The 27081-nt window shown below is 49.9% G+C and overlaps 1 protein-coding gene across 1 annotated transcript in view; it reads right to left on the reverse strand.

The window, feature by feature from the left end:
• Window positions 1-2296: 2296 nt before the first annotated feature.
• SLIT3 (slit guidance ligand 3) overlaps window positions 2297-27081 on the reverse strand; it is a 570747-nt gene continuing 545962 nt past the window's right edge. The window contains exons 30-36 of the mRNA XM_080908093.1: window positions 24848-24985; window positions 22590-22830; window positions 20492-20622; window positions 11562-11716; window positions 9892-10177; window positions 7357-7565; window positions 2297-3966 (exon numbers count right to left, since the gene is read on the reverse strand). Coding sequence (XP_080764219.1) covers window positions 3731-3966; window positions 7357-7565; window positions 9892-10177; window positions 11562-11716; window positions 20492-20622; window positions 22590-22830; window positions 24848-24985 — 1396 coding nt within the window. The 3' untranslated portion in view covers window positions 2297-3730. The remainder of the gene's footprint in view (window positions 3967-7356; window positions 7566-9891; window positions 10178-11561; window positions 11717-20491; window positions 20623-22589; window positions 22831-24847; window positions 24986-27081) is intronic.

Consider the following 27081-nt stretch of genomic DNA (forward strand, 5'->3'; position numbering starts at 1 on the left):
GATGGCTGTGGAAAGGTGGGAGGACGCATGTCAGTTTATGTGTTCATAGCTCTGCCTGGCTGCCCACTCACTGCAGTATAGCAAGAGGAGCGGAATACATGGACCCTTGGAGCATCCCCCCTCCCCCACCCCACCTTTCGGTCAGACTCGGCTGTGTGACTTTGACTTGTGGTAGTTAATTTCTCTAGCCCTTGTTTTCTGACCCACAGTGACCCCAAGGGTCCCTCCAGCTCTGCTACCTGGGAATCCCGTGTATCTTTGAGGCGGCGAATGGCTGCTTGTCTGGGGATCGCTTTGCCTCGGAGAAAGGCAACTCTGGTTCCATCCTGATCCAGTCATTCCTGGGTCCCCGAGGATCCAGAGAAGCTTTTCTTCTCTCTTTTGCTGATCCCGGGAAGTCTCCCTCCATCACCCATTTCATTTTTGGAAGCATCTGACTCCTTGCAATGAGATGGAAAATACAAAGCTTTTTTCCCTAAAACTGGCTGTTTGGCATGTCAGTAACATCGGTGACAACAGTATTAACAACATCTTACATCTTACAGGACTTTACTCTATTCAGAGCTTTCAGGCATAGCATTTCATAAACCATTTGGAGGTCCCCTTTGGTGAGACCAAAAGGGGGTCTCCTCTTTGTCTCCTGACCCTACTCAGAGAGTAATAGAGCAGATGTATTCTTCTACATGTGTACCCCCCACACAGTCATTCAACCATACGTTCAAGATTGCAAATTGACCGACCCCTTTCTGTGTATGGATGTTTCTGGTCTTAGAATCTGGAATACATTTCAAGGACAAACGTTTCTAAATTTCGTTTTTAGAGAAACCCCATTTGGGGGGATGATTTTCCTTCATGGTCTTTGTGTTTGGCCTTTTGAAAGGTTAGGCCTTCCAGATGCGAAGGCTCTGAAGCCATACTCGGCAACAGAACCCATCCTTAGCTGGCTGCACGTGGTGTCCTAGGGGTAAACACAAGGCCTCAGGGTCCTTGTGGCCACAGAGAGAAAGCTCGCAGCCCAGCAACCCCTCCCTGAGTGTGTGTGTGTGTGTGTGTGTGTGTGTGTAGATCCATGATACAAAAAGGATCAGGTCCTTTATTGGGGATCCGTGGGCTGGATGGACAGGGGGAACACTGGGCACGTCCTAGGACACCTCTTCCAGGACTGAATTCCTGAGCTAGCTATCATGGATACCTTGAGATTCACCTGGAGAGAGGAATGTGTGCCAGCCACAAAATGAGCCACTAGGAACCCCAGGCCCTTCTGAGTGACAAAGCCCACGCTCTGATCCAGGCATGCCTCTATGTCCCCTCCCCCATCCTAGTCTACTCAGACCTTGTTTCTGCCCCAACTATAACACATCTCTATGGCCTAGCTATGTGGCTTAAAAAAAAATTTTTTTTTTTTTTTTGGGTTGGGACCCTGCGCTGTGCACATTACCCATTTCTTGGCTCTAGAGGGGTCATCCTATGTCACTGCTACCACAGGTCTCTGGCTGCTCACCAAACATTCCAGGACCTTCGCCACTCTACTGGGCCATTCCCCATGTCGATCAGCTTTTTACCCAACTGATCAATTCAGGGTGGGAAATCCCTTCCTCTGGATGACCCTTCTGATCCTGTCACTAAGAAACACATAGTCATCTCAAGCCTTTGGGCCGGGATCAGCGTGGTACAACCAAACAACTATCCATGTAATAATGACTGTTCCTACCCCAGACTGTAGGATCCCTTAAAGGCACAGTGTATTTCTTTCCTATGAGTGTAGTGGTTAAATGATCAGATTCTGGATCCTGACAGCCTGGGCTCAAACCTTTGCTCCTATAACTTAGTAATCTACTCATAGCAAGATCCTTTGTTTCTCTCCCCAGCTTACTCAACTGTAAAATGTCAACTGTAAAACAGGTTAGTCATAGTTCGACATAGATCTATGCTTAGAGAATTAAGCGAATACAAGAATATAAACGCATAAATATATAGGTTGCAGTCAGAGTGACATCCGAGTACATGTAGTGGGTACTACATAAATCTATAAACATTTTCAACAGACCTGTCATAAGGGACAGACCCCAGAACACAACGCACTTTCATATGCTTGCTCAAAAGCAAACTTCCTTACCACATCCCTTCTACCCTTCTTTCTGTCTCCCCTCTGCCTTGTGTTTCCCTTCCTTTCTCTCTCCTCTCTCTCCCTTCTTTATTCTTGGAGTCTTTGACCTACCATGGGACCTCACAGAGCAGCCATGCTCCTCAGGGGAACCCTCAGATCAGACAGGTCCCATACTTTTCATTCAGGAGGATGGATGTGCTCTGAGGGCTGTGAGGGGGACAAGTAAGGATGGAGGAGCAGCATGTGAGGTCAGAAAAGACCGGCTGGGACAAGAGGAGTCCTGATGCTGGACAGCAATGCTTGCTTTTACTTCCTAGATGCCTGAAAAAAATTTTTTCTGGATCCAAATGAGGCAGAAAGGAAGATTGAACAAAACAGAGCAAGGAGATAAGGCAGCTGGAAAAACATTCTTTTTTCCTTTGCCTGTCTCCTGTGTCTTGTTCTGGAGGGGAGTCTAGAGTCCTGGCATCCCCGTTCATCAGATGGTGTCTTAAGGCAACTGGCAGGGTTTGATTGTCTTCAGTTAAGAAATGGGGTTCAGTGCACCAGAGAAGTAGGGGTTGGATAAAGTTAGGGTTCAGACATGTGCTGGATGGTGGCGTTCCCCAGCAATGTGTCTTTTCCACCGAGACGGTGACCTGAAGGATCAGAGGTCTGCCTGTTGGGCCACCCTGTCTGGTTCATGGGCCATCCTGCTGCCTGCTCTGTGGCACTGCACTTCCGTGGAACTGGCCGGGGAAAAGGACTTGTAAGGGAGGGCCAGTACCCGGAACCTGGGGAGACCCCTTTTTCCCTATCTCATCTTGAGGACAGGTTTCCTCAGAGGCAGAAAAAGAGCAGTTGTTTGCAAATTTGGCAGAAAAGCCCAGCTTGCTTAGCAAAGCCGGATTCAGTTTCCCCAAGGAGACCAGAAGGGGCTGCCTCCATCTCCCAGTGGGTCACAGCCTGCGTGGGTTGGGAGGGAGGGGCCCTGGTCACGTGATCAGCGAGGGGTCCAGCAGCTCCTTAAGGAGACATACTAGGTCTAGAAAGCCAGGACCATGAGAAGCTTGGGGCTTACAAAGAAGAAGGCAAAGGATGAACCGAGACCACGGAGACACTAAAACGATGTTCGCTTTCTCTTCCTTTCACCCCCTCCCACCCCCCAGCCAGCTCAGAAAAATCACTCTTGGTTTTGCTGACCCTGAGAGAGCTACATACACGTAACATTCCTTCTTCTTCCCTCAGACAGGCTACCGTTCCTCTATTCTTATCCTTGTGTTTAAAACATTTTTATTAGTGTTTATTTTTGTCTTAAAATTTTAAACAGCTGTTTATAAAAACACAACAAATACACAACACAAAACAGGACTTGGTAAAAATAACTCACTGTATAGTCCATATACTCAGACGGTGTGATATATTTATATAATAAAAGATGAAAATAGTCACTTTCCATAATAAAAATAAGTTCTATTTTTTTTTGTTTATTTTACAATATACTTAATATTCTCTCTTTTGCCTCTTGCGCTCCAGCCTTCTCTCCTTCATTCTGAATCTCAAAGAGGTTCCACGTGGCTGTCCCCAGCCCAGTGAGCTGGAGTCCGAGAGGCGGAGGATGGGTGGGTGGCAGACGGGAAGGGTTCAGGAACACGCGCGACAGCCACATTCCAAGTGTCTCTCCACTTCTTCCACGAATGACGAGCCGTCGGTGCACTGGAAGACATATTTCCGCCGCTTGCTCCGAATCGGCTGGCAGCATTGGCTCCCGCAGCCCCCGCGGCATTCCATGATGGGCACCTTGGAGGCTGTGGCACAGGACGCATAATCTTTCTGGCGGCGGATGGCTTCACGGACTATCTGGCCCAAACATGGATTCTCTGCAGAGGGCAGAAAGGGAATGTTAGGACTCTGGTGGTAATGGGGTCCCGGCAGGTCCATAGGTGCTTTCCTTGGTCGGCTCTCAGGAGGTACTCGTGATCTGAACGTGCACCTACGTATTCGCTAGTGTGGGGCCAAGGAACCGTGGGACCAGGAGGAGCAAAAGTAGGGTCGAGGAGGTCACTGTAGCTGTAGACAGGTTAAAAACTTCCTTTCCCCTTATAAAGTAACGCCTTCCTCACTTCCACACATCGGATGTGCTTTTACTATGCCAGGCTCTACGGGGTGGCCTTAGCCCTCCATCTTCCAAGGAACTCGCAAACTAGGGAATAGTGGCTAAACCGTGCTACTAGATACGTTTTGACTGATAGAACATGCTCGAATATTAGCACCGAAGACGTCTTAAGTCACTTAATAAGAATGTGGATTTATGGCTTCTCTGAAACCAGGAGGTCGGCCAGAGCTCAGCCTGCTTCCCCACGTTGCTGTGGTGGGCAGAGCCCAGACTGGCTTTACAGCTCCCCAAAACCTGTCTCCCTTTGTTCTAGAGCAGTGGTTCTCAACCTGTGGGTCTCAGTTCCTCTGGCGGTAGCGTGACCCTTTCTGGGGGTTCCCTAAGACCATCAGGAAACAGATATTTACATTACGATTCCTAAGTGAAATTAGTCATGAAACGGCCACAAAAATAATTTTATGGCTGGGGGGTCACTACGACACAGGGATCTGTACTAACGGTGGCAGCGTGAAGGATGAAAACCACTGGTCTAGAGTCTAGGCCGTGACCTGGATGCTGAGGTCAGGAGAACCCGTCAGGGTCTGGGTGGAAGAAAAACCTCTGAAGGGGTGGTGTGGAGCCCAGGACCTTCTGCTACCCAGTTTATCAGGGACATGGCCTCCTAGCTGTCTCCCCCCCCCCCCTTCATCTCTTTCACATACGTTTCTCTGAGGAGGTAGGAGGGTAATGATAGTTTCGGAGAATGAGCTGGAGGTATGTTGTACTCGTCAATTTCCTGAAGCGGTTTGGGAGGAGTTTTATACCAGGCTTCTCAAGGAGCGCGGAGGAAGCAGCAGTGAATTCTAGGCCCCTGGATTTATACTGAAGATTTTTCCCTTCCTCCCCTTCCCTTTTCCCAGTCCTTCCCACTTCCTCTCCTCCCTCTTTCCTTTTTTTCTCCACCCCTCTCCCCTCCCTTTTTGAGCCATGGTCTCATGCAACTCGGGCTGGCCTCTGGACCAACTTGAATTTCCGATCTTCCTTCTCTCGGGTACAGGACTCACAGGGCTGAGGCATCCTTTTATTTAATGATGGGAGATTTTTTTAAAGATAAAAACATTCTATTTATGCAGATGTGCGAATATTCCATGTGTACCCTTGCCTGTCATCAGAATCCCTGTAGCTACAGGGAGTTGTGAGTTTCAGGTGGCTGTGGGTGCTGGGTACCAAACGGGTCCTCTTGAAGAGCAGACAGTACTCTTGACTGCTGAGCCGTCACATCCTGATGGTGGAAAGCTTATTTTTATGTGTATGTGGATGTTTTGCCTATCACATATGTGTAGTACCCACAGGCGCCAGAAGGGGGCACTGGAATACCTGGAACTGGAACAGTTATGAGTGGGTGCAGGGAATTGAACCCAGGTCCTTTGGAAGAGCAGGCTGTGCTCTCTTCTGAGCTAACGCTTCGGCTCCCGAAAGGCTTATTACTAATTCAATTTCTTGTAATGTCTCTTCTGTGATCTCTGATTTGAGTCTTTGCCGTTCGTTCTTAGTCAACCTAAAGATTTGTCAGTTTTGTGGATGTTTTAAAGAACCCGCTGCTGATCACGCTCAGCTTCTTGTTGGTCCCTGGTGGGCGTGGTGTGCTGTGGGCTAAGGGCAAGTCTGCTGGGTCATGGCTCACGTAGCTGGTGTGGTATTGCATCCATTCAAGAGAGTATGGTAGAGCGCCAGTGACGCCTCGGACAGGAAGGTACGGCATCCTCTGCCCTGGCAAGGGACACACTGTGTGGCAGCAGCTCTGGGTGATATCAGGGTGAAAGGTCAGAATATGGGCTCCTTTTTTGAAGCAGCACAGCCATGTGAATTGCTGGCCATCCCATAACTGGCTGTCTACCAGCAGATACTGTGAGTGTCCAGTCCAGGCTTCTGTGGGGTGCCAGGAACCCGCCGTCTACATCTGCCTGTGAGGAGGAGTCTCTCTTAAGTCGGTGCCATTCAAGGAGATGGGGTAGCAGGAAGGAAGATGCTCCCTTCTCTCCGTGTGTTGCCTCCTTGAGGGAGGTCTTGTGGTCCACAGCCACCCCCACCCCTTTCTGTACTTGGGTGTTCTCCAATAGACAGTATGGTAAAAATGTACTTGGTATTTCTTGTTTGGTCGATTTGCTTTTCCTGGGTTCTCGAGGTAGCTTGTTAGCCTTCAGGGGTGTCAGCCCAGCATCTTTGTGCTGAGTCCTGAGTCATCATGATATTGCTTAGTCTTTATAATAAGCCCATGCACTTGTGAGGAATTATGGCCCAGAGACAACCTTCCGGCTCAAGGACACACAGATTTTTCTTTTCAGGACAACCGTGTTGTTTCTGACTTTTATACGTCCTAATGTGGGGGCCACAGAGATGGCTCAGCAGTTCATACCTCACAAGAGTGTTTACTGCTTGGCATGGTTTGCACATGCCTGGCCCAGGGAGTGACACTATTAGGAGGTGTGGCCTTGTTGGAGTAGGCATGTCACTGTGGGTGTGGGCTTTAAGACCCTCATCCTAGCTGCCTAGAAGGCAGTCTTTCACTAGCAGCCCTCAGATGAAGATGTAGGACTCTCAGCTCTGCCTGTCCGGACAGTGCCATGTTCCTACCTTGAAGATAATGGACTGAACCTGTAAACCAGCCCCAATTAAGTGTTGTCCTTGTAAGAGTTGCCTTGGTCATGGTGTCTGCTCACAGCAGTAAAACCCTAACTTAGACACTGCTCTTCTAGAAGACCCTAGAACACAAGTTCAGTTCCCAGCACACAACCACCTCCAACTCCAGTTCTAGGGGATCTGGTGCCCTCTTCTGGCCTCCATGGGCACTGCACTATCGCATATTTCCGGCTCCCCAACACAGGGCCCACATACCACTCAACATAGCACATATTCTACCAAGAAACCCTAGGGGTAGCATGGTAGCCAGCCAGTGTCCACAATGACCCCGTTACCCCCTTTTCCTGCTGCTACATCTTCTGTGTAGTAGCCTCCCTTAATGAATGCACCGTACCAATGGAACAGAAACGTGGACCTGGGAACGACAGTGCAAGTTACTTCTCTGCCTAGGCCACTCAAGACCACATACGTCTTCCTCTTCGCTATCTGATGGTCCTTTCCTCGACCCTCTGTCCCCCAACGACAGCAGACTCACCTTGCTCACAGTGATTGCCACTGAAGCCAGGCTGGCATAGGCAGTAGGGGTCCCCTCGATCTGAGACGTGGCACTGCCCATGGTGGCACGTGAAGGCTGAGCAGGCATTGGCAGAGTCGTTCTTCTGGTCACACAAAGCTCCCCCATAGCCCTCGGCACATTTGCACACGTATGCGTTGCCGGTCGCCACGCATGTCCCATGGCTGCAGCTGCGGGCAGAGGGAAGGAGAACAGAGTCAGCGCTGTTAGTACCTTCCTCTATCCTTCCAGCCAGAGGACCCAGAGCTGTGGACCTTGCGTTGGGTACAGCCTTCCTTCAGTCCCGCATCTAAGTGTCTCATGTAAACCCTATGCTAGTGGCCACGTAGCTGGACACTACTGTTCTCCAGAGAATGTCCCCAGCCAGCCCTGACCACGACAGATGCCAACTGCTGTTTCCTTCAGTGTCAACTCACAGCCCAACAGTCTTTAACTTTGTGTCAACATTAAAAATAACCATTTTTGTGTTTCTTTTTTTTAAAACAGGATCTCACTGTGTAGCTTTGGCTGGCTTGGAACTCACTTTGCAGAACTCACAGAGATCTGCCTGTTTCTGCCTTTTTAATCCCAAGTGCTGGGATTAAGAGCGTGTGTCACCACGTTGGGCAGAAATAATTTTTAAATATTGCATGCTGTGTGTGTGTGTGTGTGTGTGTGTGTGTGTGTGTGGACAAAAGTGTTCATGTGGGTACACATGTGAAGGTCAGAGGTCAACTTGTTACATTAGGCTCTCTCCTCCTACCATGTGGGCCCTGAGGGATTGAACTTAGATCCTTTTAGGCTTAGCAGCAAGCTCCTCTACCCACTGAGCCATCTTGCTGGTCTCTGTAAACATTTTAACTCTCCCTCAATTTAAATAGCAAACACTATTACTATTACTACTACAACCACTACAGGCTGGACATCCGTCACCAACAATGTCCCCAAATCCAAACATTTTAAACATCAACATGGGTTCCAGTGAAAGATCCGACACCTGACCTCCAGTGAGGAACTACTGATAAAACACAGATGCACTGAAGAGATCATATGAATTATCATCAGGCCGTGTGTGTGTGTGTGTGCCCGTTCTCAGCAGGGGGCACATACTGTGTGCCAGGCGCTGTGTTAAGCACGTTAGATCTGTACCACTCCATTCCAAGACAGCCGCTCCCATGAACTAGCTTTCCGCCCATCTCCCAGATCGAAGTCCGAATTTTGTAATACAGAGAATAATTTAGAATTCTTGCATGTATGTGGTGGTTCAAAAAAATTGAAAAAGATGTGTCTTTATGTATGTGGGTATTTTGCCTGCATGCATAGATGTGCACCATGTGTGCCCCTAGTGCCCACAGAGGCTAGAAAACAGTGTTGGGTCCCCTGGACTGGAGTTACAGATGCTGTGAGCTGTCATGGGGACCCTCTGGAAGAACAGACAGTGTGCTCTTAACAGCTGAGCCCTCTCTCCAGCTCCCCGTTCTTTTAAACAAATTACCTTTATTTATTTATGCGTTTCTGTGAGTGCACATGGTTGTGGAGGTGACGGGACAACTTGTAAGAGTTAGATCTTGCCTTCCATCGTGTGGGCCCTAGGGACCGAACTCGGGTCGTCGTCAGACTGGGAGGCAAAAGCCTTTACTGCTAAACCGTCTTTCCAGGCCACAAAGCCAGAATTTTTCTATTATGATATATCTCTGAGCCTACAGGGGTGACATGCAAGTCAGGATTCATGTTAATTCCAGGACCAGGCACATGTATCAAAAGTAACGGGAGGGCTGGAGAGATGATAGCTCAGTGGTTAGAGCACTGACTGCTCTTCCAGAGGTCCTGATTTCAACTCCCAGCAACCACACGGTGGCTCACAACCATCTGTGATGGGACCCAATGCCCTCTTCTGGTGCATCTGAAGACTGTGTACTCGAATACATGAAATAAATAAATTTTTTTTTTTTAAAGAGAGATTAACAAAGTTTAAACATCTACAGCATTTCCTTCCTTCCCTATCAAGACTATTTCCTAACTTGTTCAGCCAGCTAAAATACCAGTTTTGAGTCTAGCATTACTTTTAGCCAATTGCGATGTCTAGGAATACTTGTATCTAGACCCTGCCCATAGTAGGCCCTCAGTAAACATTTGTTGACTGAGTAATGGACAATTGGACCGTTAAACATGATTCCTCTGTGTATTGTTATGCAGACCTAGTACACAGGGGCTGGAATTTCTGTCTTCTGTTTCTGCTGTGCTGTGTTTGGGATTCTATTTCCCTTAAGAGAGCTTTATGTAATTGTGGCCCAGAGTCTGACAGTGGCTTTTCACTACAGGTCCTACGGGCTGCCTGCTGGAGACAGAAATTTTGAGAAAGCTCACACTAAAGCTTTCAAGGCAGGTATGCAGCTTGGATGTAGGAACCCCGCTTCTTAGCATTATAAGCATAGTAGGACTACAACTCCCAGCATCCATCAGTGTCCATTCCTTAGATGCAGGCAGGGCAAAGGGCAACTTGTGCTCAGGACTCACCTGTGACCAAGGCAGGGGTCCTGAGCTTCCTGGTCACACAGAGGGCCAGTCCATCCTGGATGGCACTCGCACACCACGCTGTCCTTCTCCACGGAGCGACACAGGCCGTGACGACACACAGTGCAGGACTTGCAGCCGGGAGAGACCCCCAGGGACTGGGGTGGGAGGGCCTTGAAATCCTGCAACTCGTTGTTGATGCGCACTTCGTGGATACAGCCGTGGAAGCCACCCAGCGGCCGGTCTGCACCCTGGCGTAAGGCTGAGAGGCCGGTAGAGGTGGGGATGCCTGCGGGGGAGGGGGGAAGCCAGGGCAGCCTGAAGACATGTCCTCATCCCATCTCCACCATCTCCACCCCCTAGGCATGGCGTGGGCAGAGGACCCCTGGATCACCCTGCTATCCCTACCCCCACTAGCTTGAGGTGCTCCTTGCCCTAGTTCCTGTTTGAAAGTCCACATTGAAGGAGCTGCAGTTTGGGCGCTAAGATAAAGTTAGGGGACCATCTTGCTTCACTGAAGCTTTGGGGTTCGAGGTTTTAGAGTATAGATTCTCTGTGCTACACGGATGTCTTTCTCGGCGCTGTCTGCAGACTCCAGGTAACGGCCCGATCTTGTTTTCAGGGACGTCTGATATTGTGCTCTCTCTCTCTCTCCTTTTACTGTTGGGCAGATGGCCTGATGGTGTGTGTGTGTGTGTGTGTGTGTGTGTGTGTGTGTTTAGCATACAGACAGTCCTGGGTTCAGTCACCAGCAACTGTGTACCTAAGCTGGACATGGGGGCGGGAGGGCACATGCCTGTAATCCCAGCGCTCAGGAGGCAGAGGCAGGAGAATTATCCCTGTGCCCTATGAGACACTGTTTAAAAAACAAACAACTCTCCGTTCTCTCTTGCCTGCCGCTTCCTATCCAGGCCCCAGGTTGGCTGCAAAATGTGCCCAGTTTTGTCCTGGTCACCGGGTGAACAGGTAGAGGGAGGGGACAACATTCTTCCTTGTGGAGAAGCTGTGTCCTGAGATGAGTCTGGGCCAGGGACACTCTGTGTCCCCTGCATCTAGACGGCCTGTCCAAAGTGCAAGTCCCTGGGTCCATGCCAGCCCTTGGCGGTGAACACGAGTCTCCTGTGTGTGTGTGTGTGTGTGTGTGTGTGTGTGAGTGTGTGAATCCTGGCTGCAGTTTGTTCCCATTAGGGAACTGCTCTACCCCCCGAGTCTCAACCTGAAACCCCCACTCTGATTGGTTTTTCTTTTTTGCATATAATTCAAGACCCACCAGCCTAGGGGCTTTGGCTCAGGTCTAGGCAGCTTGTGCAGCCGTGACCTCAGTGTGGTGCTTCTTGCCCTCTCTAGAGCAGAGGAGCACCGCCCTGAAGCTTGTAAACCGCAGCGGACCCTGGGCACCCTTCTATCTTTTTGCGCATCCTCACCTCCCTGCCTGCCTGCTGGTCCCACAGAGGCCCACCCCTTTTCCTTTACGAGTATCTATCCAGAGTCTGTTCCCCATTTCGGCAACCAGTTTTGTCGTCCCTTCTTCCAGGAAGTCTCCCTTGATTGACTTTGGCAGCAGGTGCCAAAACCCCCCAAAACATCAGGGAGACTCTGGTGTCAGATCTGGGTGTCAGAGCAGATGCAGAAAGCCAGAAAGGTGGCGAGGGTGGGACTAGGTGGTGTGTTACCTCCAAGATAGAGGGGGCTGTTGATGCCCACTGCCGGCTGCTTCTGGAGCTTCCCCAGGCTCTTGGGGGCTCCTTTGTCCACTACCAGGTTCAGGGTCTGGTTTAGCATCACGAGCTCCACGCTGTGAAACTGACCGTCGTTCACCGTCTCCACACTGGATAGGAGAGAAGGGAAAAGAGCCAGAGGTCACGTGCGTGCCGTGGCCGGGCAGGGGGCTGCCGTTGGTTTTGTGCGGCTTGTGCCCGGCCTTATGTTCATTCGGCAACGAGTGTGAATGACAGAAGTTGCAAAAATAAAAACAGAAAGGACACCATGTTGCCCATACCCTTCTCTTCAATTACTTCTATCTGGCTCCCAGCTCCAGTTTCTACAAGCTATGTGAGGATAAAGTACGCATGTCATGACCTCTGACCTCTGTGAGGATAAAGTACGCATGTCATGACCCCTGACCTCTGTGAGGATAAAGTACGCATGTCATGACCCCTGACCTCTGTGAGGATAAAGTACGCATGTCATGACCCCTGACCTCTGTGAGTATAAAGTACGCATGTCATGACCCCTGTAAGGGTTAAGGTATGTACGTCACGACCCTTGACCTCTGGATCCCTCAGCTGTGTCTCCCAAGGACAGGGCTGTTCTCTCTCTGAGCAGAGAGCAGTTAATGTTCGCGCCAACCCTTTCTATGTCCGATGTGTGGTGGCCCCAGCGACGGCCCTTTCCTCAGGTTTCTGCTCCCACCACAGAGCCAGCGCAGGGCCGCTGCAGCTGCTGCTCAGTGCTTGCCCTGGTTTGTTCAGAGCTTTCCTCATGGGCAAGCTCTCCTTAGCCCATCACCTCGGGCTGATGCCACCCGCACACTGCCCTCGGAAGATGCTGCCCCTCCAAACACCCCGTATCCTCCGTCAGCCTTGCCCTAAGAAACATCTGGGAGAAAACGTTTCAGTAGGATGTGATTCCCCCTCATCCCCCCCAGCATGTGTGAAACACACACTTTCTTGGTTAAGATGTCAGTAATCTGTCCTTGTTCCGGAACCCACCGTTTAACCACCACTTCTGAGCAGGCTACATCTGAGGAAAGAGGTACTAATATGGGAAGGGAGTCTAATCTTCATCCCAGAGCTACAGAGTAGGCAGTTTAGGGAGACAGGGCTGTTTACTCCCCGTCCCCCGCTATTCTGTGATAGAGCAGGAGTTATCGGGCCGTGAACAGCGCCAACACACTCTCTTATATTATCCAATAATTCTACACGATTGGGTACCGGACAGCCTAATTAAAAACACTGAGGTCCAGCGAGGTTATGTGATTTGTCTGGGGTCAACCAGCTAATGCTTGCCAGAGACAGGGTTTACAAGACTTTTGATCCCAGAGTTCTGTCTCTCCCAGGACACTGAAATGGGATACAGGACTTTGGGGACGGGAAGAAAGGGGCTCACTGGGAAGTCTGTGGATCTGTCTCGTTGGTTCAGGTGTGGGTGGTGGACAGGGGAGTCTCCCTCATCTTAAAGTCTCCTTGGGATTCCCACTGCTTTTATGGGCAGCAGGGAAGGTTTCAATGGCTGTGGAACTTCAGAAGACCGGAACAGGGAAATGATAGGTACTGTGCAGGCTGGTGGGTGGAACAGAGAGGGAGGCCCCTCCCATCCTCTTACCCCACAGGGCAGGACAACAGGCAAACACAGCATCTCCTACTCAGTATCCTCCTCCACAAGGGGGAGAGTAACCTGCCAGAATTATTGCGTGATCAGATTATTGGAAGGATGGGAACGGTTATTGGTGATATTTGCACTGTTTATGAGGAGCTAAGGAAGAGAGCTGGGTCAGTGAACTGCTAGTCCTGAAAGCACCGAGTTAGATCCCTGGAAAAAACGCCACGGAATATGCCAGGGGTGGTGCTACATGCGCATCAGCAATGCTAGCCCAGCATGTCAGTTCCAGGCCAGTGAGAGACCGTGTCTCCAGAGAAGATGGACAGCACCAGTGAAACCATACCTGACGTTGTCCTCTGGCCTCCATGTGGATGTGCACACATCACACATGTGCACGTGTACACACGTGCACACATACAGAGAACATTGACAATAAGAACCCAGCCCAGTCTGTACCCTAGTGATTCTTACTGCAGCTTTGATGCTAGGAGATAGAGGGGCCGGGGATCCATACAAGTCCCCCCCAAAAACCACAACCATATGTCTACTCATCCATTCATCCTCTCCACCCTCTCTTCTTTTCCTCCCTCCTACTCACGGACCTGTCTACTCTTACTCCTTTCTCCTGTCTATCCATCCGTCCATCCATGCTTCCACTGAGGGCTGAGTCATATGGTCTTAGGTGCTGGGGACCAGGAACAGACCACATTCCACAACACCTCTAAATCAACCGGCCAACCTTGGAGCGTAAGGTCCAGCCAAGAGGCAGGAAAATGAGGGTGGGGCGGGAGCTGAGAGACACTGGGGGGTCTGGTTCAGGGATGGGGAGCTCAGCGGGTGAAAACTGAACGGCTCAGAAGCATCTCTCCTGCCCTGAGTCATGAACAAAGCCAGGCAGACAAGCTGAAACGTTAGAGAAAGAGGGCCAAGCCCTCGCTTAATTTTCTAACTACGTGCAAAAATGTGCAGCTATGTCCCCGACCACCCCGGAGCTGCTGCTGTCCTGGTAATTGAGCTCCTGGGACCCATAACTGAAAGGAGGGATGAGCTATTTGGGAACTCGGTGTCAAAGGTTGCGTTCCAGAACTGTTTTAGGCTAGTCTTTGAAAGAGTCCTGTTTACTTCTTAGTGGCCAGGAAGGAAGGGGCTGGGTCCCAAGGTCCCAATGTTTTCTGTAAGGGCACACCCACCCAGTGACCTAACTTCTTCTTCCAATGGGCCACCTCCTAATAGCACCACAGACTAAGACCAGGCCTCATGCTTGGGTCAGCATTAGGCAACCTCACTATTAGAGGCAGCTCTGAGGCCAGGGTTACGGTGGGCAGCCTTCTCTTTCCTTCCAGAACCAAGTAAGGGTCAGGATAATCTGGGAAGCTATTTTTCTGTGCTGGATACACTCAGGCACAGCAAGCAACACTGTTAGCTCCTTCCTGGTTGATAAAAGCATTTTCTTGTCCCTTTCTGAGCTCTGTAGGGCCAGCTGAGGCTTTGGTGCATGGTTGAGGGCCACCAGGCTGGGTATAGTGCTTACAGCAGCTAGAGAGGTTAAAAGGAAAACAGTTACAAATCTCTACCTCAGGGAGTGTTGGGTTCTCCTGGCTCCAAGGACAGCTTTGTCTGCCTGTCCTACCCATTCTTAAAAAAGTTGTAAGGACCAAGGAGATGCCCTGGAGGGCAAAGAGTTGTGTAACAATCAACAGCTTAGGTTGGATCCTAGAATCCTCGTAAAGCCAGACACAGTAGTGTGTATCAGTAGTGTGTATCTACCGTCTCGGAGTTTCAGGGAGACTGGGGTGGAGACAGGAGAGCCCTCAGAAGGTCACAGATCAGCCAGCCTGGTACACACGGGAATAAACAAGAAAGCTAGCATCAATAAAAATGCTGGGAAGACCGATACACGGGGTCCTTCCCTGACCTCCACGTGCCTGCACTAACGATCACAAGACACACACGAAGATTTCTGTCAAAGTTGTAAACACTGGTCTTCCAAACCATCATATCAGCGGGGAAACAGCTGTACTGTTAACAACAACAAAGACGGTAAAAGTAAAAAAGCCAAACGTAACCCTTCTGCTTTCGATAAGAGAATTGACCATGCTGAAATGCCAAGTGCCGGAGATCGGGCTCCTGGGAGATCATTAGGGTTTTCTTATCATTTCATCATTGTGTCTGTGAGCATGTGAGCGCCTGCATGTGCGTGCATATGTGTACCAACCACTTCATGCCCGGTGCTTCCGGAAGCCAGAAGAGGATATTGGATCTCCTAGAACTGGAGGTACAGCGAGCTGTATGACATGGCTTCTGGGAACCGAAAGCATCTTCTACAAGAGCAGGAACTGCTCTTTTTTCCCTTTTCCTAGTGGCAGTGGGCGGGCCATAGTGTATGGGCAGGATCTTCATTTAACCGTAACAAGCCCACAGGCAGGAGGCACATCTTTCCTCGTTTGGAAGCAAGAGACTTACTGCCCAGGAAATTAGGGTGCTTCAGGAAGAGCCAGGACTTAAGCTCATGTCCCCAGTTATGGGACTGTAGGTCAGATTATCAGGTGGTCATTTCTCCCCGATGCCAAGAGTGACCAATAGGTGGCGACAGAGCCCTGCAGGAACAAAGAGTTCCTGTGATTTCCTTAGGGGAGCAGCCCTAGCCTAAGGACCGCACTCCTGCACCCTAGTACCACAGCCCGCGCCACACAGTGGGAGGGTGGGTTTAATGGAACCCTGACCTGTGTCTGAGGCCAAGCTCTTCCCCTCCTGGGATTCCTCTTGAGAAATCATGCTTCTCAACCCTCAAACAGGAACAATGGTGTTCGACCCTTCCTGTGCTGAGGATCAAATGAAACCACGGCCTTGGCAGTAATGCTGGCAATTCAAACTGCCAGGGTACGTGCCCTGCCACGTGGAACTGACTTGTGCACGGAGTTCTGAACCTTAAAACCTTAAAAAACACCTAAGATATGCCACCCCCCACAACCCTGAATGTCCAGTTTTTTCCTTTATAATCTATAGCTCCTACCACACAACAACACCTACTGGAGTTCTGGTTAGCTGCCCTTCCCACAGGCCCTCTGGGCAGAGAAGTCTCATGCTAAGTCTCCATACTGAAGGCCTTGGCCTATCCTGGGGCAGGAGAGACCCCTGCATCCTGCAGCAGAATCTTGACAAGCTTCCTCACTTCCTCTATGACTACTGTGGGCCTGAAAAGAATCAACAGGCAGAGGGAGGCCCTAGAATCCAGCTGCTCCAGAAGGATGAAGCCTGCAGGGGTCCCGGCAGCTCCCTCCTTCATGGGTCTAGCTCATGGAGTCTCAGGGGACAGAAATCTGTTGTCTGCCCACTCTCCAGATGGGTCAGCTTTGGTTTGGCAGCTTGGTTTTCATTCAAGGCTCACACAGCCTCCCTGGTGGCAAGAAGTCACCGCAGTGACTCTGAGGAGTGGCCTTCTGTCCCTTCAGCTGCTGTCAGCTCAGAGTACCAGTCGTGAACTACAGTCCCTACCAGCGTGGTATTCACAGAGGGTGTCGCCCACATCTCCCAGTCCTGTCCCATAGAAATGGCCTCCCTTATCTTCCAAGCAGGAACTTCTACTCCTTCTTTGGAAGTGTCCCCACAGCAGGCTGGAGAGCCTCCAGGGAGGCCTGTTAGATTCTGCCTGTGTAGCCACTGTCTGTGAGCATGGGTGTTGTCTGTGTGTGGGATGCTTAACCTCATGTCCCTCACACATGATACATGTTTACCAAGTAGGTCAGCAATAATAAGAGACAATAGATACAGATTGAAAGTCCCTCTACCTAAAAATCCAAATGGGAAAGACTCCAAAAAACAAACAAAACCCAAAGAGCGCTAACATGACGTCCCAAGAGGGACATTCCACACATGACCACCTGTGATGGCTTGCGATCAAAACATGCATTACTCAAAATATTGTATATGCTTGCCAGGTGGTGGCGGCACATGACTTTAGTCCCAGAGCTTGGGAGTCAGAGGCAGGTGGATCTCCAAGTCTGAGGTCAGCCTGGTCTCCAGAGTGTGTAGTGGTTTGGTCTGATACTGCTTGTATTCCGGAGCTAAATATTGGCTTTCAGGATGTGGTTGCCTCGCGCCCCCCATGAGCAGATCATCACGAATACTAGGGGATGCTGAGTGAACCTTGTTCCCCAATCTAACTGGTCATAAAAGGCTAGAGCCTGTGATTGGGCAGTGGAGGGAGAGGGGTGGGGCTTGAGGATAGAGGGAGGGGCTTGCAGGTAGAGGGAGAGAAAGAAGCCTGAGGTGGTGGAGGAGGTTGCCATGAGAGGCGACAGACCACGGGCAACGTGGCCAGGAGGAACAGCAAGTAACTTTATAGTCAGAGCATGCGTTAGGATAGCTGTCAATCTAGGCTTATGACTTGAAAACAAAATACCTGGATTGTGTCTTTTATATGGGCTAGCTAGAATTATAAATTCAATTTACAGAGTGAGGTCCTGGATAGCCAGGGCTACACAGAGAAACCTTGTCTCTATAAAGGACACACATTCTCTCTCTCTCTCTCTCTCTCTCTCTCTCTCTCTCTATCTCTATCTCTATCTCTATCTCTCTCTAAAATTATCTCTAAATGCTGTGAATGACATGCATATAAACATACATGAACCATCCCATAAAAACACTTTCGTGCAGGATTTCTGGGGCCTCTGGCCTCTTATGATTTATGTGCTGAAGGGTAGTAATATTCTGCCACGAGGCTTGGCATGCATGCGAACACAAGTCATCTGCCCGGATACCCATCACATGCTTCTTTCCAGGGGCAGGCCGTCTCCCTCCTGGACTCAATGCATTCATACCACTCCCTGGTGTCAGCTCTAGGAGGGAGAAATGGTTTCCTGGTCCCCAACTCAGCACAGCACTTCCAGAAGACCCCTCGCTCTGGACAAAGCTCAGTTGCTTCTGGAAGCCCGCCTTTCCTCCACCCATCCTGTATTGTTCACGTCACGGCTCATTGGCCAAGTACACTCACCAGCACCTCTGGAAATGCCCATCAATGCCGCAGGAAGGAGGCAGGGAGGGGGAGAAGATACTCCTGTAACCCTCCAAATGACACCAAGGGCTTTCTCTCAGGCAGACTGTTAATCAGGCGGCCGTTGGTCCTGCCTCCCGGCTCCCTGTCCTTCCCACTTGGTCCAAGGTCACCAGTTTCAGAAATGAAGATGTTAAGAGACCGTCTGCCCTGTCTTGCTGTCCGAGGCTGGCCCTGTTTCTCCCCGGCTCTGGTTGGGGATCTTGTCTAGGCGGCAGTCCTGACACTAGTCCTCTCTTCCCCGGGCAAGTTTCTCGCTTCAAGATTCGACTCTCACACATAAACCCCTGCTTCTGAAATGTACGCACCATGAACCTTTAATCCTAGTATGCCAGAGGCAGACAGATCTCTGGGTGTTCGAGGTCTACATAGTGCGTTTCAGGCCAGCGGGGCACAGGAGGGTCTTATCTCAATCCCCTCTCTCTCCCCTTCTCTCAATCTCTCTCTCAATCTCTCTCTCTCTCTCTCTCTCTCTCTCTCTCTCATGTATGGGAGTCACCTGAAGCATTCTTTAAACACAGATTTGCTGTCCTCTTCCTGGTAGCTTCAGACTCATTACTCCTGGGGTAAGGACTGGAAAACATGTATTTCTGTATTTTTACCTTAGGTATTGTCACTTCAGGGACTACACTGCTCTGAGAATCACTGATTCCTCCTTCCTTCCCTTGCTTCCATCTCCCAGCCTACCGTGTGTGTGTGTATGTGTGTGTGTGTGTGTGTGTGTGTGAGCATGTATGTGTATGTGTTCCTGTGATATGAAGCCTGGATTCAGGGGCTGCATGCATGTTAAACACCCGTGTACTGAGTTTTGCCAACCAGCTCAGACTGTTTATTTAGTTTTATGTATATGACTACACTGTCACTGTCGTCAGACACACCAGAAGAGGGCATCAGATCCCATAACAGATGATTGTGAGCCACCATGTGGCTGCTGGGAGTTGAACTCAGGTCCTCTGGAAGAGCAGTCAGTGCTCTTAACCACTGAGCCATCTCTCTGGCCCTATTTATTTATTTGAAGCAGGGTAGCCCTTGCTGTTCTTGAACTCACAGAGATCTGCACACGCTTCCCAGCATGCAGAGCTCTGGAATCAAAGGCCTTTGCTACCATCACCGGCTCACGCCACTGGCTTTAGCCAAGGGTTTTAACTGTATTCACTAGAGGACAGTCAGAGGCCTGGGCCTCTCAGCTTTGCATTTTAGATGAAGACAGTCTAAATACTGGAAACTCGTGAGCATCATGGGGTTTCTGACTCTGGAGGGCACTCACTGTGTCCTTTGCTGATTATCAGGGAACATTTATTTAGAGTGAATGAGCCCGTCTGTGTGAGGTGGCACTTGGGTCAGGCTGGAGAGAGTAGTGGGTAGGCTGTGTTGGCTTACAGTGACACATGAGGGAACTGTCATGTCATATAACATGCTGCAGTCTGGTTTCTCGGGGGTTCCCTAAAAGCTTGTGTGTGGAAGGCTTGGTCCAGAGTCCGTGGTGCTACTGGGAGTTGGAGGAACCTTCAGGAAGTAGAGTCTATGTGGGAAGTGCTCTGCCTATTGAGGGGCACAGCCTGAAGGGAATGACGAGATCCCGGCCTCCTCTTCTCTCTTTGCTTTTCAGCTGCCTTGAAGCGAGCAGCTTGCTCTAATACAATGCCTCCCACCATGACGAAGCCAAATGACCAGGGACTGAAATCTCTAGAACTTCCGAGCCAAGAGAAACCTTCCCTCTTTATAAGTTGACTGCCTCTGGTGTTTTGTCACAGCTATAGCAAGCTATCCAACCTATCTGGCGACTTCAAAAGACTTAGGTTTAGGAAGCACTTGTCTTTCAGAACAGTTTGAAAGTCATTTAAGCATAGTCCTGCTCCTTGGGTGCTCTTGAATTCCCTCTCTTTGAATTGCATGCTAATCACCCTGCTTTCTTTCTTAAACTAATAAAAGATTAGGATGACATTTTGAAAAGGGCACCTCATTAAGCAGCCTCATCTCCATTGGAGCACCTGGCTCCATGCACCATAGCCAGCTGGCCATTTATCTTATGGTAATGAGGTGTCATCTCCCACATGGGCCTGCCTTTCTCTCCCCCCCCACCCCCGCCCCTGCCTCCAGTGGCACCTATCTTCCTCCCACCTGCCACTGTGTGTGCTTGAGCTGTGTCTGTGTGGGACAGGAGGCCTCAGAGTCACCTGGTCTCTGCTCTGGAGGAACAGATTCTGTGGCTGAGGGGGAGGTCTTTACCTGTACACCGTGGTTGGAGGGGAGTTCAGGCTGTCATACACCAGCCTCACATGGCCCTGGTACAGCTCCAGTGCCAAGGGGTCATTGTCTCCCTTGTAAAGAAGGATACCGTTGTCCTTGTCAGTGGCCACCTGGGGAGAACAGTCGGGGTGTGTGGGTTAGGATTTACCCAAGCTCCAACCTTGCCTGACCCGCCCCCAGCACCCTCGGAGCCTAGACCCGATTAGAATTCAAATCCACCTCTCTTGCTCCATCTGGCTGTTCTAGTCCAGAAGGCAAGACTCAAGTTTACAGTCCAGCGAATGCTAGCTGAGCAAATCGCTTCGACAAGTGTGCGCTGAACATGTACCATGTGCTGTGACACTAGGGTCACTGACCTCTCAAGGATGTCAAGTCCCTTGCATAGAGTATCTGCATTAAATCCTCTTTGGGGCTGGAGAGATGGCTCAGTGGTTAAAAGCACTGGCTGCTCTTCCAGAGGTCCTGAGTTCAAATCCCAGCAACCACATGGTGGCTCACAACCATCTGTAATGGGATCTGATGCCCTCCTCTGGTGTGTCTGAAGACAGCGACGGTGTACTTATATAAGATAAATAAGTAAACCAATCTTTAAATCCTCCTTTGAAGTCCCTGTCTCACAGTATCAAACATATAATAATAGTTGTAAAAAAAAAAGGGCTAAAGACCAGAGCTCACCTCAGTGTACCCTCTGAAGCAAGCAATGGGTTCAGAGCCCTTTGAGGGAATCTGAACAATACCATTGTCTGGGTGTCACCCCAGAGCAAGTCAGTACTAAGCAATTGTAAGTTTGAAAGCTCTACAGGGGATTGTAGGTGCGGCTGAGGCTGGAAGCCAGGCTTTAATAGACGCTGCCCTGATGGTTGGCTGGTTCCTGGGTGAGTCTCCACAGGACCGGATGTGCACAGGTGCATCCATCCCATTTGGGTTTCTGGAGTACTGGGGACTGTTCTGGTGGGGAGGGGTGAAGGAAGAGAGCAGGAAGGGTGGTGGCTTTCTCTCTGTGCTGCCCTACGGTGCAGCCCCGCCCACTGGTCAGGTTCTGTAGGGAGAGAGAGGATCTTCTGGTGGCTCTTCAGCCCCATGGTCAGGAGCACGGCCTGCTGTGTATTGGCGCTCAAGATAATTACGGAGTAATTACAGGCACTGAATAATTGCAGACTCTCCAGACTAAGTCACCCAGCTAGGGTCACAGAGCCCTGTGTGTGTGTGTCCAGCAGCATCCGACAGTCCCTGGGCTATTGGTTGACCAGCTCCCGTCCAGTTGGATCTCTGGGATAAACAGTTAAGACAACAACTTGGTTCATACTAAACTTATTCCCTCTCCCCGAATGTGTCCTGCTTGCTTGCTCCTCTGGGCCTTTACAAATGCATATCTTAGCTATATCCTTTCTGGCTTGGTCACCCCAGTCTCTTATCCTACTCCCCAGAATTTAGGCAAAGACCTACCCACATAGGCTTCGGATGTGGCTTAGCTCTTCCTGCGTCTGGACAGCCTTCTCTGATTCCTCCCTATAGGTCAGAAGCGTGTCCCTCTCAGTGTTCCTTCAGCACCCGTGTCTCTTTCCCTGTCATTCTGGCTGCTTGGCCTTACATAGCACCGGGCACCCATTGTCCAGAAAATGATAGTTGTAGGAGTGATTTTTGAGGAATGGATGAGTTAGTGAGGAGCTGATGCTCACTGAGACTTACCAGGGAATGTCTATTCTATTCTATTCTATTCTATTCTATTCTATTCTATTCTATTCTATTCTATTCTTTCTTTCTCTTTCTTCCTTCCCTCCCTCCCTCCCTTTTAAAAGATTTTATTTATTATATATAAGTACACTGTAGTCATTGTCAGACAGCCACCATGTGGCTGCTGGGATTTGAACTCTGGACCTCTGGAAGAACAGTCACTGCTCTTAACCACTGAGCCATCTCCCCAGCCCAGGGAGTTTCTTATGAACTGCTCCAGCCCAGCTTCTGCAAAGCTGATATTCTGGGAAAAGAGGCAGACAGACACAGGAAACCCCAGCTTTACTCCAAGGGAGACACACTTCTTCCAGTGGGAAGTTGGGAGCGGGAAGAGCATACATACCTGCAGGGAGATGTTGGCCTGGGGCCGGACCTTGGCAGAGGCCAGTTCCACATAGGAGTCCTTGCCCACAAAATTCACAGTGATGAGCTTCTCACACCGGGGCCCGGCAAAGCCTGGGAGACAGCGGCAAGTGGGTTCCTGCTGCACCACGATGCACTGCGCCCCATTCTGGCACTCGTACTGGTCGCAGGGGCTGGTCTGTAGCAGAACCATGGGTGGAGGATGCTCACAGAAGAGCCCACTGGAGAGAGGGAGACGCCCATAGTTATCCAGAAGGAGGAGGGCCGTAGTGGGAAGTTCCAACCTTGCCTCTAACTGGAGCAAGTCCTTTACGTGTCTGTCTGTCCGTCTGTCTGTTCGTCTGTCTGTCTCTCTCAATGAGTCAGTGCAGGCAGCTCAGCTCAGTGGGTGAAAGTGCTTACTGCTCATCCTGGTGACCTGAGTCTGATTCCTGGTACCCATGACAGGAGAGGACTGATTTCTGTAAGAGTGGAGTGGTGTAGTATGGTGTGTGTATATGTGTGTGTGTGTGTGTGTGTGTGTGTGTGTACACAATAAATAAATACACGTAAAAACTAAAAAAAACAAAAAACAACAACAACAAAAAACAAAACAATGAATCAGATTAGATAGAGTGAAGTCTTCAGAGTCGCCCGCTTGGATTGGGGTGAGTCCGTGGAGAGTACAGTTGAATGAATAAACAGAACATGGAATGGCGGGGCAGCAGGGAGATTCTGCCTTACCAGGGAAGGAGTTTTGACACCTACAACCACACGGAGAAACTTTGAGAGCGCTGTGCTCAGTGAAAGGAGCCAGCCAGAAAGGCCAGCACTGCCTGACATTTCAAATGAGGTACCTGGAGAAGCTGGTTCACAGAGCCAGTGTTACAGGGAGGGAATGGGGGGGGGGCATTGTCAATGGTGTTGGGATTAGAGGTGGGATGTTGTTGATGGTGTTGGGGTTGGAGGTGATGGGGGTTGAGATGTTGATGGTGTTGGGGTTAAAATTCTGCAGGAGGTGAAGAGCTCTGAGGGTGTGAATATTCTATTGAAGATTTATTTAAAACATAATTTTGAATTATGTGTGTGTGCACGTCTGTGTGTGCGTCTGTGTACTCGAGTGCCTATGCCCACAGAGGCCAGAGGGGTTCGACCCTTCCAGAGTTGGAGATGTAGGTGGCTGTGAGCTACCTGATGTGGGTGCTATGAATGTAACTCGGGTCCTCTGTAAGAGCAATGAGCGCTATGTGACATTTTCCCCCTGAGATAGGGGTTTGTCTGTATAATAACCCTGGCTGTCTTGTAACTCACTTTATAGACCAGGTTAGCCTTGATCTACCTGCCTCTGCCTCTCAAGTGCTGATACGGTGTGCGTCACCACCACCTGGCTTTTTATTTTATCTTAATTTAACATGGATTGGTGTTTTACCTGCACGTATGTCTGTGAGGGTGTCGGATCCCCTCAAACTGGAGATAAAGACAGTTTTATGAACTGCCATGTGTGTACTGGGAATTGAACTCTGGTCCTCTGGAAGAGCAGCTAGTGCTCTTAACTGCTGAGCCATCTCTCCAGCCTGTGACTATTCTTAACATTGTCAAACTGTCTCCTTAGGTTCAGATGAGGGCTAGGGAAATCTCACATCTCTTTCTTAGCTCACTATCTTGTAGTCTATGTCAAAGTCATCCACATATTTCATATTCATGGTATCTAGCATGTGCTGATTTCAGTCCGAGTGCCCTTAAGTATTGCCTCTGCTCCCCCAGTTTCCTGCAACCCCATACTTAACCCTTCCAGTCCAGGTTGAGGGGGAACTAGAACCGAGGTGACTTCTACATACCCACAGACACCTAACCAAGTGACCAGTGCCTCTTATTTGACCTTTCTTTCTTCTAGTGCCAGTTCCAGACACTGATCCCAGATGTTCTATGGAGTCACTTCCATGTTTTTCATCGCCTTTTATTTCTTGGTGCTAGGTACTGAACTGGGGTTCATGTGCACGCTAAGCACTGAGCTTCACTGTCCGTTCTCACACTTTTACCTGCCACAATGTTTTTGACTTCCAAGCACTCACAAGCCAGACTCCAAGACTGTGGCATCCTCCACTGGGTAGAATTGTGCACGTGTGACCATGTGAGCTTGGACTCAAGTCCAGCTTCTGCGTGGAGTTGCCCTGGCTAACTGCAGGGAGGCTGGCAACCCTGCCTGGTCCTTCCATCTAGACCATGCTGCCTTCCTTCTGAGGTGCTCCTCTGTCATACCTGAAGCCCTGTGGGCAGATGCACGTGTAGCCGTTGACCGCGTCCACACACTGGGCTCCATGGCGACACTTGTGAGCTACGCAGTCATCGTTGTCTGTCTCGCACAGCTTTCCACTGTAGCCGGGGACACATTCGCACCTGGAACACAGGCAGAGAGAAGCTAGCTCGGGGCCTGCCATCTTGCTTGCAGGAGATCTTGCGCGTTCCCTTGTCAAACCTCTCTTTCTAGTTCCTTAAGGGTTCACCAGGTCGCCCTTTGCTACTGGGTTCCACTTATGGTCCACGCATGGCCTTTGCTCCCAGAGTCAAGGATGGTCTGGTTGCTGCACGTGGGGGATGGGACAAGTTCTGTTTTCAGAACCAGGCGGGGAGCGTGGGATGAATGGTATAGCGTTTGGGTCAGATATGGTTCCTTCGACCTTGAGTTGACATTCCGGGCATCCTTAGTGACAGACGCCCAGCTGAGCACCTTCAAGGACCATCTCAGTGTATTGTAGTGGTCTGCAGTGGAGAGGGCTCTCTCCAAAGCAGCACTCTGAAAGCTCTCAAGCTAGCTCGCCAAAGCCTCATGGAGCGACATGAATAACAGGTACACTTACGGTGTCACAGGCTATTCTAGGTGTACTGGCCACTTGCGGCTTCTCTTTCTTGTACATTCTCTCAGAACCACAGGTCCTCAACAAAATGCACGACTCTGGAGTGCGGTGGACGTCGTGTGAAGTCACACAGTGCAATATCCAGATAATAATGACAATGAAGGTGAAGGGAAAGATGGTGTCGGTGCTACCTTCGCCTTTGTTTTACTGCTTGTGGTGACAAGCTCCTATTTCCCAGAGGACAGGAAAGAAGCAGCTACTGGTCCAGTCCTCCCCAGAGAGCAGGGTGTTCACAGCCCTACCATACTTGGCTATCACCAAAACTAAGGCTATATGTGGACAGAACATGAGCCTGTGGCTCATTTATCTGAGGTAACACAAAACAGAAATCCCTGCATAGAAACAGGGCTGAGAGTGCCCAGAGCTAAGGCACCCTTACAAACACACATCAAAGCAGTGTTCACTGGCCTTTCTCCCTCTTGCAAAGCTTGTGGACCTCTCTGGTCCATCAGCTCAATTCTTCTGGGCAGAGTAAAAGTTAAAATGCCGTCGATCTAAGCCCAAGGGCGAGAGGGCATAGGCCTAGAGTTCAGGGCAAGCAAGAGCTCTGAATTCTTAGCTTGCATCCTCAGAACCTGACTCTGAGGGAAAAAAACCCAACCAACCAACCAACAAACCTAACCTACCTACCTACCAACCTACCTACCTACCTACCTACCTACCAACCAACCACCCACCCACCCACCCACCCACCCACCCAACCAACCAACCAACAAACCTAACCTACCCACCTACCAACCTACCTACCTACCTACCAACCTACCTACCTACCTACCAACCAACCTACCTACTTACCTACCTACCAACCACCCACCCACCCACCCAACCAACCAACCAACAAACCTAACCTACCCACCTACCAACCAACCTACCTACCTACCTACCTACCTACCTACCTACCTACCTACCTACCTACCAACAAACCTAACCTACCTACCTACCAACCAACCAACCTACCTACCTACCAACCTACCTACCAACCAACCACCCACCCAACCAACCAACCTACCAACCTACCTACCAACCAACCACCCACCCACCCAACCAACCAACCAACCAGCCAAACAAACCAAACAAACAAACTAGAGAGACTAGAGAGACACTCCTCATCCCTCCATCACTGTAGATAGAGTCAGGTAGAACCCCAGCATCATACCAGAGCTAGGCAGGACAGCTAGGGAAGATTCTGAAGAGACATAGTGGCCTTGTAGAAACAGTTCCATCAGAATATATATGTATGTACATATATATCTCTATATAGTATGTGTACTTATATATGCATGCATAGGATAAAAATAAATCTTTAAAAAATTTAAAGAAATTTCTACCACTATAATGTCAGCCATTTTCCTAAAGGAACAAACTAGAAAGCTGAGACATGGGGATATGCATCATTTCAACACTTCAGCTGCTGGTAAAACTGAGCCTGGTGGAGGGTAGAGGAGGGAGGAAGGGCAAATATGATCAGGGCACAGTGATGGGTGTGAATGCATGAGGCTGTCGAAAGGAAGCCAGTTGTTTTGTAAATGAGCTAAAAATATATTAATATGATGAAACTAAACACCCCAGCCTTGGCGG

The sequence above is a fragment of the Micromys minutus genome (assembly GCF_963924665.1).
Source record: "Micromys minutus genome assembly, chromosome: 31".
NCBI classification, from domain to species: Eukaryota; Metazoa; Chordata; class Mammalia; order Rodentia; family Muridae; genus Micromys; species Micromys minutus.